The 14,495-nt window shown below is 41.5% G+C and overlaps 2 protein-coding genes across 2 annotated transcripts; both read right to left on the bottom strand.

Moving 5' to 3' along the window:
* On the bottom strand, window positions 1–10,461 carry LOC102293716 (leucine-rich repeat-containing protein 43). Its single transcript, XM_005916256.3, has 7 exons — window positions 10,041–10,461; window positions 6,300–6,538; window positions 6,014–6,177; window positions 4,168–4,306; window positions 3,618–3,760; window positions 1,422–1,511; window positions 1–319 (listed from the first exon to the last, which is right to left on the bottom strand). The coding sequence occupies exons 1-7, from the start codon at window positions 10,196–10,198 to the stop codon at window positions 89–91; spliced, it is 1,164 nt and encodes a 387-aa protein (XP_005916318.2). The 5' UTR covers window positions 10,199–10,461; the 3' UTR covers window positions 1–88.
* Window positions 10,462–12,405: 1,944 nt separating this feature from the next.
* LOC121814113 (leucine-rich repeat-containing protein 43-like) lies at window positions 12,406–13,559 on the bottom strand. The gene is made up of 3 exons (XM_042218377.1): window positions 13,351–13,559; window positions 13,062–13,274; window positions 12,406–12,618 (listed from the first exon to the last, which is right to left on the bottom strand). Exons 1-3 carry the CDS (start codon window positions 13,435–13,437, stop codon window positions 12,481–12,483), a joined length of 438 nt encoding a protein of 145 aa, XP_042074311.1. The 5' UTR covers window positions 13,438–13,559; the 3' UTR covers window positions 12,406–12,480.
* Between the last annotated feature and the right edge of the window lie 936 nt (window positions 13,560–14,495).

Here is a 14,495-nt window from a genome sequence, read left to right as displayed (position 1 = left end):
TACTCTTTTGGATGGATTTTCCTATTTTAACCTTTGTCCCATGTAACTCATCCAGAAAACAGCAAGAATATCTCAGCAAAACATAAACTCATATGTGCAAACTTGCCTTTTGGTGTGTTTGTGTTGCTTCCACCTCAGAGTCTGTGTGCAGCATGCCAAAGTCACAGAGGACTTTAACCTGCTGGCCTCCTCTGACCAGGCTTTGCAGGGGGATGTGCACGGAGCCAAGGATTCGTCTGATCGGGGCATCTTGGACCAGCTCAGATACAGATTTTTTATTTTTGTCTTTAGACTTGGTGAAATCAGATTTAACTGGAGACTAGAAAGAAGAGACCAGTGACATTAAATAACTTTCTGTTTATATACAGTCCCATTGAGGCTTTCCCTGCAGTTATTATGTTTCGGTTGATTACAACCCCATTTCTAAAAAAATAAAAATAAATAAAATAAAACCAGAATGCATAAACCCAAATTTTATCCACCACAGGACACAGAAAGTGTTTAGAGTGAGTGAGTTAATATTTTTATTGGCAGCAACACATCTTTAAAAAGTTGGCACGGGAGCAACAAAAACCTGAAAAAGTAAGTGACTGTTACAACTAGGTTTACTGGCAACTGGTCAGTAACATGATTGGATATAATCTTATAGAGGGAAAGTTACACAGAACTTAAATGGGCAGAGGTTCACCAACCTGCAAAAAACTGCATCTATAAATGATTTCAGAATAATCAAATCAACAGATTCAGATAATCTGGAGGAATCTCTGTACGCAAGAGATCGTTGGATCGTCAGGCAGCACTGCATTAAAAACATGTCACAGAAGTCCCTGCATGAACTCAGGAACACCTCCAGAAATATTCATCTGAGATCACAGTTCCCTGTACCATCACATGCATGTTAAAGGTCTGTTATGCAAAAAAAGAAGGTGCCACATATAAACATGAACTTTTTAGTTGTTTTTTAGATTTACTGCTATTCCCCTGACACTTATCTCCACCCACTCCACCGTAACAGAAAAAAATGTGCATACCTTTAATCTCTCAGTATTTATGATAAGCACCAAACAGAAACAGCTCTTGGGATTCCCCAAGGGTCACTTTTTGGTCCATTTTGAACTTTTGAACCTTTATATGCTTTCGCCTAGTGTTGCACAAATCACCCCTGACACTCGTCAAAAGCCTGCATCTCTGAAGTAAAGGCACCATCAGCGTTGAAAGGAATATACAGTATGCAATAAAGCATAGCTTCCGACACTGAACCCAGACGTAAAAATCAGAGTATCTGTCCACATCACAAAGTTTCTTCCATGTTCCACAACGGTGCAAGATTTCCCTGAAAATAAGTTCATTATTGTGTCTGCAGTCGGTGAGTTAGGTGATGGCTGCACCTACAGTTCAGTGGTATTACATGATACACTCACTTCTTTCTCCCTCCTGCCTTTCTTCTCTTTTCCAGTTTGGTTGGCTTTGGTCAGCGGGACTTCTTCACAAGCTGCAGGCCACGACAGGACCTAAAACCGCAAACTATGAGTTTCGATGCATTTTGCGGCTCACACTGGCCAACAAATCTTCAGCTCATTGTCTGCTTCAGAAATAAAATTGAATATTTCTGGTGTTCTATGTGCTAAATCTGATAAGGTGCCTTCCTCCCTTATTGCATCTGCGTGTTTGATTTGCTACCAAATGACCCATTTCTCAGGAGGGCTGAGACCCTGAGTACGAGTACACATGCTTGTGACCTGCTCATTGTCTCCTGCTTCTAATATATTTATTTTTAGGTTTAACCAATTAATTTTGGTCAACATGATAAACTGTGACTGTTGTGGAGAGCCTCATCAAGAAGTTTACAGAGACAACATTAGTACTGAACAGGCCCAAGGTTATCGTCAACTGGAACTCTTTTTAATCAGAGTGCAGCATCAAGTCGATTAAACTTCTGGGATATTGATCAGGTCAGTTTAGTATCAGAGGTTTTTTTTTAAACAGTTTCAGATGCTTTGGTGTTAATGAAATTAACAACAGGTGCACTACAGTGAGAACAATAAGACAACCCCCATAACACGAATGGTTTTACAGGTTGAGGTTGCTGGCAGTAGGATCTGTGTCACTGCTGGTGGTAGGAGGTAACACCTGGACCAGGACAGTCTCAATAGCATGGACGAGATTCCAGGAGACAGACACTTACTCTAGTAGAGCGGGACAGGGCTGTAGAAGGTCCTTAAGCCATCAACAGGACCGGTATCTACCCTAGTGCGCACAGAGGAACAAGATAAGCTCTGCCACAGCTACAAAATGACCTCAGACTTCAACAGACTTCATGAGGGTGGCCTGAGGACAATGTCTGGCTCTTAGCTACAGAATACCAGAACTGGCAGGTCCACCACTTTTCACAAATGAGAGCCGGTTCACCCTGAGCACATGTGACAGACATGAAAGGGTCAGGAGAGGCTGAGGTGACCCTTAAGCTGCCTGTAACATCCTTCAGCATGACCGGTTTGGTGGTGACCCAGTGATTGTCTGGGGAGCTATATCCATGGAGGGGTAGTCCATCTAACCAGGTTGCACCTCAGACTGTCCAAGAGTGATACCCTGGTCCAGATCTGGGATTAGATCCGCAGGACCTCATCCATCGTCACATTACGTGCATACTACCACATGGGGTCATACAGACCATTCTGAGTTGCTGCATTGAAAGTTTGGCAAAACGGACGAGCCTGCAGCATCATTTTTTCCATCCATCCATCCAACCATCCATCCATCCATTTTCTTCCGCTTATCCGGGGCCGGGTCGCAGGGGCAGCAGCCCAAGCAGAGAAGCCCAGACCTCCCTCTCCCCAGCCACCTCATCCAGCTTATCCGGGGGAACACCAAGGCGTTCCCAGGCCAGCCGAGATATATAATCTACCCAGTGTGTCCTGCCCCATGGCCTCCTCCCGGTGGGACATGCCTGGAAGACCTCGCCCAGGAGGCCTCGCCCAGGAGGCCTCACCCAGGAGGCATCCTTGTCAGATGCCCGAACCACCTCAGCTGGTTCCGTTCAATGTTGAGGAGCAGCAGCTCTACTCTGAGCCCCTCCCAAATGGCCGAACTTCTCACCCTATCTCTAAGGGAGAGGCCAGCCACCCTTCAGAGGAAGCTCATTTCTGCCGCTTGTATCCACGATCTCGTTCTTTCGGTCACTACCCACAGCTCCTGACCATAGGTGAGGGTAGGGGCTTACATTAACCGGTAAATTGAGAGCTTTGCTTTCACACTCAGCTCTCTCTTCACCACAACAGCCCAGTACAGCGTCCGCATCACTGCAGCCGCTGCACCAATCCGTCTGTCGATCTCTCGCTCCCTTCTCCCATCACTTGTGAACAAGACCCCGAGATACTTAAATTCAGGGTCTCGTCCCTGACCCGGAGTGGGCACTCCACCCTTTTCCGGAAAGTGATCATTTTTTCACTTTGATTTTTGTGTGTCTTTGAATTCAAGATGACCCCAATGAAGCACTTTAACTTCTTCAAAGTGCCTTTGAGTCATTTCAGGTTTCAGTGAAGAACTTTCAGTGAATCAGAAAAATTTGGCTGCAGGCCTGAGCAATCACACACCCTATCAAACCTGACTTTCTGTACCTTTTCTTCCTCTAAGCATAAATGCAGTCCCCGATTGAGGAATTTCTTTAAATCTCCCAGAGCGCTCACAGTGTGGGTTTGCGTGTCACCGAAGTCCATGCTCTCTGACCACGACAGCTTGGACGTGCTGTGCCTTAACACTTCTGAGGAGTAAATAAGAAAAACATACAAAAAAGTCCAGCTTTTGAATCGTCATGACTACACACTGCAGTAAAAGAAAACACACAAGTAAACCAGATATAAACTGGCTGCTCATCAGTGCCTTTGACACCTGATGAAGGCGATAAAAGATCAGGTTCGTCATTTGGTTTCAGGTTATGTAGGCATACAGCTCTTCATCGGCTGATCTGACTGTAGTTTCCTTTAAAGCACTTGTGTAAATTCCACAAACTTTATAAGAGAAAAATTCTCTCATTTGAACAGGACACATCACCAAGTTTAAGAAATCAAAGTGTCTGTAGAAAAAGCTGTCACAGTGTCTGCTGTGCTTCATCTGCAGTCAGAAGTTTACGTCAAAGACACACAGGTCAGATGAGATAAGTGTTATTACCACATGTGTTGCCACAACTGGGTTTCTCTGAGTTCAGAATGCCGCCATCTTGTTTGGACGTCTGTTTTTCGCCGTTCTCCTTTGATCGTTGGCCTTCAGTCACAGATCTTGTGTCAGATTTTGTCTCAGTGTCAAGTTTCTGTAAAAAAAAAAGAAAATCAATTTCAATTTGGAGTAATGGGATAATTTTACTTCTGTGGTACTCTGAGTACTTTTTTCCTCCCAGTTGTGTGCTTAAATTTAGGAAATTATGTGCTCGTTTTCCTTTTTGACTGAAGTGGGTGGCTTGTGTATTGTGTTTTTGTGACGTTAAAGACTTGTTGCTGTCTACAACATAGAAAGTGGAGTTACAATCTCTCCAGCGATTAGAGCATTGTCTGTATGAGATGGTTGTGTGTTAGAATCGTAGTAGATCAGCAGTGTGTGAAATAGTTATTCCCCGTTCTGGTGCTCAGTGTCAACGTCAGCGGGTTGTTTTGAGTTGCTGCTGTGTGACTGGCTAATTAGATTTTTGCATTAACATACAGCTATACCTAATAAAGTGGCTACTGAGTCAATCAGTCAATGGCCACAAAGTCATCAGATCTGACAGATGTGTAGTAGAAAAACAAGCAGTTGACATTTTAGAAGAATAAATACATTTACATATTAAAGAAGTATAAAAAAAGAAAACTATTAATGCTCCCGAACCTTGTCAGTAAATGCAACATTTCTTTTTAAACATTACTGCACTGTAAATGTGTCCTATGGCACGTGTGTACTCATGTACTTACCCATGCTGCTTACCCTTACCCTAACCATCAAAAACGAATGCCTAACCCTTACCCTTACCCTAACCATAACCTAATTGTGACCCTGACACTAAAACCACATTTTAAGTCTGAAAAATGCCTTCAAACTTGTGGGGACCAGGATTTTAGTCCTAATAGTAAACTTCCAATTTTTGGTCCCCACAAAGATGTCTAAACAGGTACACACTCACACACATATGTATATATACTGTATTATAATAACATAAAAATATTACTCATGCCATGTAAAATTAATACTAACAATATTTCTCCTTCACTCTCACTGAACTGTACAAAAAATCTTGTTGCATTTTACTGCATGTAATAGCCGTCTGCACATGGACCTTTGTTGTACATGATTTTTCTTATTATTTTTTTCTATTTTTAGCTTTCTAATATATAATATCTCAATTTCACATTTGTGATGCTGTAATAAGTGAATTTCCCCAATGTGGGATTAAATAAAGTCCATGTCTATGTTTCACCATCACCTTTTTCTGTAAATACAAGCAAAACTTTATTGGCCTGTTAAAGTTAAACATGGTTTATAACTGTATCTAATGTAATACATTAGATACAGTTACATTAAAAGATATTTAGAAATTTAAAGCAAATCTTAAGATTGCCGGTAAATTGCTAGATAGAGATTTTAGAAGGATTTTGTTGCTGTTTGTTGCTCTTAATTTAGTTACAGCAGTGAAGTAAATACATTAATCACGTGCAACAAAAGAAAGGTGAGGTTAAAAAACCCCACAAACCTCAATTTGTAGTAAAATTTTAATAAAGAAGAAGAAGAAAGATGTGAAGATGTAGTGTGTAGTAGAGAGATTGCGTAACCAAGGTGGAAACAACAAATGACGAACTTATCAGCGTGTGGGTAGCTTTATCTTTTAACACAGGAAGGAAATATGTTGTTTGACTAAATTGCACTCTTTATTCTGACAATTGTACGTCCAAAGCTTAAATGCTTAAAACCATATTAGAATGAGGCCCAAAACATTTAAAAACATTTAAACTTGTAGCTATGCTAAAAATGTGTGGGAAGGATACGTCACCGAGTGAGCAGGTGTCTGATGCCTCAGGAACTCGTAGGTGATAAAATAGTGGTAGCTGACCACAGGGAAAATGGGAGCTTTGTCATCCACAGTCATCTGAGGATCTGGAATTCCCATCATCCTGCCCACGCTCACTGTGGGTGACGCTATGCCTACTGCCAGGCCTGTGCAAAGTAAAAAGTATTCTGATGTTATGACCTGTAAGCACATGCTCAGTGTGCATTAAAATTATATAGAAATCTGGGGCCCTCGCTCACAGGGCTCATAGGGCATCTTACACACTCACCACTCATCTTGGCCAAGCCCCTAAAGCGAATCCTCTCCTCCGGGGAAATCCATGAGGTGTCCAGACAGGAAAGCTGCGGGAGGCTGTCCACAGTCAGTCCTGGGTATGAAGATGCAAGCGCGAAAGGATTTCCCTCCAGCAGCAGCGTCCTGAGGCAAGGCAGGGTGCTCAAGCCATTTAGCAGAGCTGGCTGGTCCTGAAACCCACAGTCGCTGAGGTCCAGACACACCAGCTGTGGCCTGAGGACAGACAGAGGTGCTGGCTTTACAGGACAGATGTGTATGAGACAACTTGTGATCCAAATAGATGTTAAAGAAGATGACAGATATCTTATTTCATTCATGCAGCTATTAACTGTGTTTTAACACATCTTCCATCCATCTTCATGGGATGGATAATACTCAGATAGGTTATGATATTTAAACGATGCTCAGTTCGTACTAAGAGGGCCAAAGTGTGCCAATAAAATACCTCACACCACACAGACACACACAGACACACACACACACACACACACACACAAACACTGTTTCACTTTTACAGTCAGCCTGAACTGTTGATATGAGGCAGGATGGATCATGTTTTTCACCATGTTTTCATGTTGAATCTGTGTGAATTGTAGCCCCAGTTTCCTGTTCTTAGCTAACAGGTGTGGGACACACTGCGGCCTTTTGCTGCTGTAGCTTATCTCCCTCTCTCAGCTGACAAGCAGCTTTTTGTTTTTCACCCCAATTGAATGTCAGCAGGTTGTTTTGGGTGTGACATAAAAGTCATAAATAAAAATATAATAATATATATCTAAAATACACACACACACACACACACACACACACACACACACACACACACACACACACACACACACTGGATACTTTCTCTTTTTCAACCTGTTCTCTATAACCCATAGAGATGGTTCTGGGAAATCCCTGAAGATCAACAGCTGTCATCCAAACTCACTTAAATCATCCTTCTTCCTCATTCTGATACTCAGTTTCATACATGCCTAAACGCACTGTTGCTACATCGTGAATGGCTAATTAGATATTTGCGCTCATGAGCAGCTGAAATGGTGTGCCTAATAAAGTGGCCAGGGAATGTATATACATAGTGAAACTGAGGAGCACAAAATAGTTTTTCACAGAAAGGCAGGAGCCATTACTCCTCATCCCTGAGTGTAATTTCCACCCAGGGTCGCACTGACACGAATCCGTCCGTGTCTAAAATAGTTACAGTTTCTCTAGACCAGGGGTGTCAAACATAAAAAAAGATCAAAAAATTGATCTTTTTTTTACACTGGGCTCACAGTAAATATAAATACAGGCTGAGTTTCACCAATTCGACCCACTTAATTAAGTTCAAAGTGTATGTGGCCCACACTATAAAAGGAGTTTGACATCCCTGATCTAAACACGTCAGTCATATTCAAAATATGCTTTATTTAGTCATGAATTTCAAAGAAATTTATCTGGGAAATAAAAATCAAGTCAACTGCGAACGGCTATGACACAGCATCCTTGTAGGCTGTTATCACAGTTATTGCTAAATGTCAGCTACGGTGTGTGTGCCAGTCATTTAAGATCCAGATGTAATAATCTCATTCTGCATCCACAATGCAAATCTCCTCCCGCGACATCCCAGATTCACTTAAATCGCCTTTAAAATCTCTTTTAAAATTTTGATTTTCTTTTTTCTTTTTTTAAACCTGTTTTTTCCTCCGTCTATGATGTCATGCCTGTTTTTGTTTCCTTCCTTCCTTTTTGCTGTTCTGGTTGTTAATGCTGAGGTTTCAGTTGGGATGCAACCAATGACAGTTTCATTGTATGGCACACAAATGACTGATGAGCACTTGTAAAAACCCTTTTGACTAGTTTAAGCCAGTTACTTAAAGTTTCCCGGTCTTGACTGATGTAGCTGCGTTTCCTTCTAATTTTTTCTTATGTGGTGTTTATCAGTTGTGAGCTGCAATCTTTGGGTGTAGCGTAGGCAGCAAAGGGCGGTGTCAGGTTAACCTGCAGGAAACCCATGATGACAGCCAAGACAAGTCCAACTTTTACTGATAAAGTTCACTGCGTAACAGAAACATTGCGTCTGTCTCTCTCACAGTGTTGAGTTTCAAAAATGAACGCCATTCAAAATGTGGGACACCGTCTCAGTGAACGGACCAAGGGACCAAGAAGGCATCTGATCAACGTAACTCCAAAAAAGAAATAAAATCAAAGCTGTATGTTTGGTCCTCTAGTGTTTCAAACTATAAACATCAATGCAACTGTGTCTTTTTGAGACAATCTCAGGCTCTAAAATACCCGCAGTCAGTGGTCACACTTGGAAAGTTACCCTTAAAATCACAAACTGTGTGTGCATGTGTACCAACGGGGATCCAGCCGCCCACCAATGGAGATAAAATTCACTGCAATTCATGACGATGCTGTTCTGACTGATCATTTTTGCATTACGATGGTAAATTTCTGCTGGGATTTTCCTGATACGAGCCGCTCATTCATAGGCCGTGATATCATTCGAATGCTGTGGCCTTCACAGCTATCAGGTTGAAGGGGGTTGATCTTGATCTTGAAAAAACTAAAGGTGCACAGAAGCAGCTCACCCGACACTCTATCAAGACACTTCATGAATTTCCATGGTTCACTCAACGTTCAAATCACATTTTTGTAGATTTATAAAATACTGTGTAAAAGTCTTCTCTATATTTTTGCTTCCAAGGAGCCAAGCTATTTTTTAATTGGTGTTGAGCATTCGTTTTCCAGGCTTTCTAAAGTGTTTTGTTTGTTTTTCACTCATTTTCAGTCCACTTCTTGTCATCGTCCATTTTCAAAGTAAAGTTTTTGTTGTGTTTTTTGTTTTTGGGGGGTTTTTTTTTTGCTTGTTTTTTTGTTTGACCTATGAATAAAATAAAAACACACCACTTGTTCCCATTTCATTAACTGAATTGGTAAAAATGACATAGACTACACCCAACATATAACATAACATAGTTTGGTAGGCATAAAATAGTATTTTTGCACCAATGAGACAATTTCCAAAGAGCTACAAGCCAAAAACATGACATTTATGGGCACTGTGTGCAGTGTGTCCTTAAAAAATCTTGAGGGAACTGGACAAGTGGAGGACAAAAGAAGTCCATCCAAAAGCTGCTCAACAAGGCTCCTCTCTCCCCTGTACTACTACTCTCTCCCATTATACTCCTGTTTTCACAAGATGTTTAACACTTCCTGTTCTGAAAAATCCTGACGGGTTTGTAGATGTCTGCAGTTCTGGTTAAGTGATGATTAAGAGCAGAAGCCTCAGAGCTCTAACATGAAGCTGTAATACTTCCTTTTGATTGCAACAGACACAGACATCATCAGACCTGTATTCCCCTCTGGTATTATAATTCTGTAAACTGTGAAAGCTCTGTTTTTTTCCTCACAGTTTTGTGGGTGAGATGAAAAGATTTTACTCCCAACAGGGTGTGTTTTAGTCTCTGGTGGCCACTTTGGCAGCAAACCAGCTGATATTGCTTCAGTTTGATCAGTGCAAGTATGACACACAGGTGTGAAAGAGAAGTAAATCCACATAAAAGCAACCTGCAATGAAGTAATGTCACCTGCTGACTGATTAGAAAGTACACAATTGCACTTGAAAGCTTGATTTGACCTGGTTTGGTTTTCTTAAAATGCCAGAAAGCTTCCGGTTTGTGTGTATGTGTGTGTGTCTGTGCATGTGTGGTGTGTATTATGAACTAACCACTGTCTTCCAGTAAGATGAGTGACATCATTGTGGGAACCCAGAGTGTTTGAGCCGAGGCCGAGGTACTGCAGGTGGGGAGGAGGAGCACCGCTGGTGAGGCTGTCTAAAGACGACAGCCGGTTTGCACGTAGCTCCAAAATCTTTGAAAGAAACATGGTCAAAATGTGTCACTCACTCATCTCCATGCAGCATCAGCTACACTATGTTCTCTGAACTTTCAGATAAAAGCCTGCTGGGCGTCATCATCATAGATCTGAAAATGAAAAAGAAACAAACAAAATAAACACCAAGGACTGATTGAGTTGAGCTGCTAAGCTATAAGTCTGATTGTGCATTAAAGCCCAAAACTTTAAAGCTTCACAGTCCTTGGCATGTATGCGTTATTGTGTGCACGCTGAACGAAAGAGACAAAGAGAGATAAAAGAGTGAAAGAGAGAGGGAACAAAGAGCGAGAACGCGAAAGCAAAAGAGCAAGTGTGACACTGCACACTGGTTGCAGCACTTGTCATCGTCACCTTCTCGTGTTATCTAGGCTGTGGTTGTCAAGAGCATCAGATTCCTCGGTCTTCGCCTGGTGCAGAACTTGAACATCTCAATAGCCAGGATGTCTACTTTCTGCAAAAACTGAGGAAAGCCTACATCCCACCTCCCATCCTCACCACATTCCTACTGAGGGACTATCAAGACCATCCAGAGCAGCTGCATCGGTATATGATAGTGAAACTGCACAAAATCAGATTGAGAGACTGTGTGGCAGAGAGTGAGAACAGCTGAGAAGCTCTTTCCTCCATCACAGAATCTGAATCTGATTCTCACTGCCAAGGTGTGATGACTCTACGCACCCCTCGTTCAGGCCGTCACTGCCAGACTGTGCTGGGCTAAGCTCTCAGTGCATCAACACGTTAAAACCACTTTCCCACAGACGCTTGTGTTCAGAATTTACACACAGTCATCATGGGTTTAGTGCTAATTTGAACTGTTATTTTTCTGTGGTTTAAAGTTTTTACAGCACACATGTCTTTAATGACTTTAAAAAACAAGAATTGAGTGCAGAAGTTTGAATTTATTTTGGATTTCGTCTTCACACAGGGTAAACATGTACACAGAGGCTCAGACTTTTACACACACCCCCACTAATATTTGGTTAAACGCCCCTTAGCAAGTTGCACCTGGATGAGACACTATTGGTAGCCTGGCTGGATATTTGACCACTCTTCTTGGCAGAATTGTTCGAGTTCAAACTGGTTGATTTTGCTGGCACAGACCCAACTTTTAACCAGACTTTGGGAAGGTCATTAAGGGAAGTTTAACGTTAGCCTACTGTGTCCATTCCAAAACCAGTTTGTTTGGGATTATTGTCCTGCTGGGACTGCCAAATGTGTCCAACTTTCAACCATGTAGCTGTTGATTTGAGGTGAAGTTGAAAGATTTAGAGGTAGTCCTCCTCCTTCATTATTCTATCCACTTGCATGTGTTGCAATGTGACAATATAAATGGCAGCAAAACAGAGCATGATGCAACCGCCGCCATGCTTGATAGCTGGTACAGTGTTCTCAGATTTGAAAGCTCACCTTGATTCTTCCAAACTCAATAGCTCAGTCTTTGTCTCATCTAACCATAAAACTTTTCTCCAGAGGGCTTTGCAAACTTCATTCAACTGAGCTTAAAGGTTTCAACTAAGGCAGGGGCTTCTTTCTTGGTCAGCACCCTCTCAGTTCATAGAGATATAAGACTGGCTTCACTGTTGGAGAGTAACACTGTCCAACAGCTCATGGCAGGCTTGAGCCTTGGTGCTTCATGAACATCCCAAGCAATCTCTTCTGATGGTGATCATATGGGTCTTCCTCCACACCTTGGAAAAGTGGTGACACAGTTTGAACTAATGCTGATGAAACCTGAAGTTGTTGAGAAATGTCTGAGAGAGACTTTCCCAACTTGTGTAATTTTGCATTCTCATTCTTTCACTGAGTTCCATGAATGTTTTTCATTGTTCCAAAGTATTGGTCAATCCAGTGAGTGCTGGCAAACAAATACTTTTATGCTGCAAAGAGGAACTACTGGTTGTGCGTCATGTTCATATTGTATATTTGTATGATTCTGGCCCTGTGTGGATCAGAGAAAATCAAAAAAAATTCAAACTTGTGCATTTAATTTCTTTTTTGTTGTTGTTTTTGTTAAATCATTAGGGGTATGCTGTACAATCATTGTACTCTGGAAAAAATACAGTTAAAAGAAATCATTTAAAGTCCAAAATTACCATGACATTGATGGCAATGATGAGAGTATTTAAACGTTTGATCTCATGGGTAAATCCGAAAGCAAGGGTGTCGTCTTTGATGATGCAGAAAGGGACAGCTATAGTGTTTTTTGGTGAATCATGAATCACATTTAAATGATAACAATGCTGTCTACACTTAATCTGTTAAGAGCTGCAAATTCAAGCTGAAGCAGGACTGGGACTTGCCTTTAAAGTGCCGGGAAGGTGTACTGTGGGTACTTCTGAGATTTTGTTAGCACTCAGCACCAGCTCCTCCAGCTTTGAGAACTTCAACAGGCCACCGTCAATGGCTGTTACCTGAACACGCAGACAGACAGAAGATAAACCTTTACAAATGTGTAAAAGCATCAAACATTAAATAAATCCGTGCTATGATAAATACGATAAAAGTGGGGTGAGGAGTCATCCGAGGCAAACTGGTAGCTTTGAGCTAATCTGTGGCGAAGAAACATTAGACAAACTGACAGCAGTTTAACATTGGGACAAATATAAAATTCACCCCAATAACCCTTCATATTACAAAACTCTTTTTCTTTTTCAACTGTTGTTTTTTGAGTTTTATTAAAATTATTACTTTTTATGTTGCACATCACAGTCAGTGAAGATACTCATATGTTTCCTTCTCAATCTGGGGTACAAAATGTTTTATTCTGAATGACTGTGGATCATAGACTGATCAATGACTGTTGCCAAAGGCTATCAGTGAACACAGGTGCACTCCTAATGAGAGGCCTACTCACGTCTCTGTCAACAATACGAAGTGAAGTGAAGTAGTTGTAAATGAAGGGGGCGTGGAGGCGTTCAGGTGTGAGCACAGCCAGCTGTCTGAGAGGCAAAGCTTGAGGGCTCCACATTGCATCATGGCGCCATGGAGAATGAGGGCAGCTCAGCAGATCCAGGAGAGCATCCGTGGACTCCATCTCTGCTCGCTCCGCACTCCCTTTGGTGTTTCTCTGCAGATTGAATCCATGTTTTTAATGTCTTAGACTCTAAAGTATTTATAGACAAGTCAGTGTTTTAGATACTTACCCATGTGCCATTTCCACCGGGAAAGTCATTCAGACATAGGCTGCGAATCAGCTTCTCTATCACAGCAGACAGTGTGCTTGAGCTCATGGCTGACTTAGTCACTGTGTAACTTCATCACATTTAGGCGGATTTACACCACGGTCCCACTGTAGCTAGTGTAGTTCGTGCATTCATGGTCAGTCTTTGGTCTGTCTGTCAGAAGAAAAGGACTTCTGCTCTTTGTTTACAAATGCCTGTAGGGTTGCCTGGCAACACCTGGGGCTCCATGCAGCTACCCTGTGAAACATTAGGAGGGAGTTCGGCATGAATGGCTCTGAAGTCCTCTGTTTTACTAACCATTAAAAATCAAACACATTAACTGAATAAAATGACGGCTGTTCTTCTCTGATGAAACTTGGTGCTTCTTTGTTGTGAGTGCTTCTTTGGCCTTAACGGTTGTCTCTGTGGTGAGATGACCTTTGCCTTAGTAGAAAGGATTTGTGTTTGGAAGTGGACAGAAAAGCCGACTGAAGGTCATTCACCTGACGACTTTGCCATACTTCCTAAATCATCACTATTCATCTGTTTTTAATCAATAAATTTTAACTTTTATTCTTTGCCTGTCTTGATTCTTCTTTATTCTTCCTGACTATAGTTTTCCATCATCCCCTGCATGCATGTTGTGGGTTTTTATCTTATTTACACCCAACTACTATTCTGTCTTTCTTTTTTGCTCTCAATAACTGAACTGACTTTTTCCTACAAATTATGGCTCTGCTGCACTAAATGTGGTTGGCCACAACATCTACAGAAGAGAGTGGAGTTGCAAAAGGTGAAGGGATTATGGTTTTTATGGACTAGGGTATTCGCAGTAATGTAATCCAGTGGACAAACTGTATTGAATTAGAACGTATTGGCCTTAATATAGTGTTATTTCCACAAAGGACTTTTACTTTGATAGTTATTTACAGGCCACCCTCATCAAATAATGATTGTATGATAACTTTCTAGCTTTGTTAAATGAATGTAATGCTTTAATAAAGAGGTTATTATAATGGGTATGACTATAACATGACTACTGGACTGACTGATCATTACCTCACTGGCAAATTAAAGATGTTACTTTTATAGAAAACGAAAGTTATTTGGACTCCTGAAAAAAAAGG

The sequence above is a fragment of the Haplochromis burtoni genome, unplaced genomic scaffold, assembly GCF_018398535.1.
Source record: "Haplochromis burtoni strain Fernald_Lab_line unplaced genomic scaffold, NCSU_Asbu1 Contig_18, whole genome shotgun sequence".
NCBI lineage: Eukaryota > Metazoa > Chordata > Actinopteri > Cichliformes > Cichlidae > Haplochromis > Haplochromis burtoni.
Note: the sequence above shows the minus strand (reverse complement) of the source record. Positions and strands in the feature narration are given on the sequence as shown.

What these genes read in the sequence shown, in the direction of transcription:
- LOC102293716 (XM_005916256.3), bottom strand. Translation starts at nt 10,198, where the DNA reads ATGTTTCTTTCAAAGATTTTGGAGCTACGTGCAAACCGGCTGTCGTCT. An exon ending in GGGCTTGGCCAAGATGAGTG is followed by an intron (nt 6,178 to 6,299) that starts GTGAGTGTGTAA and finishes TACTTTGCACAG; the next exon opens with GCCTGGCAGTAGGCATAGCG. An exon ending in AAGGCAGGAGGGAGAAAGAA is followed by an intron (nt 320 to 1,421) that starts GTGAGTGTATCA and finishes TCTTCTTTCTAG; the next exon opens with TCTCCAGTTAAATCTGATTT.
- LOC121814113 (XM_042218377.1), bottom strand. Translation starts at nt 13,437, where the DNA reads ATGAGCTCAAGCACACTGTCTGCTGTGATAGAGAAGCTGATTCGCAGC. An exon ending in CCGGTGGAAATGGCACATGG is followed by an intron (nt 13,275 to 13,350) that starts GTAAGTATCTAA and finishes TTCAATCTGCAG; the next exon opens with AGAAACACCAAAGGGAGTGC. An exon ending in TTCGTATTGTTGACAGAGAC is followed by an intron (nt 12,619 to 13,061) that starts GTGAGTAGGCCT and finishes CTGCGTGTTCAG; the next exon opens with GTAACAGCCATTGACGGTGG.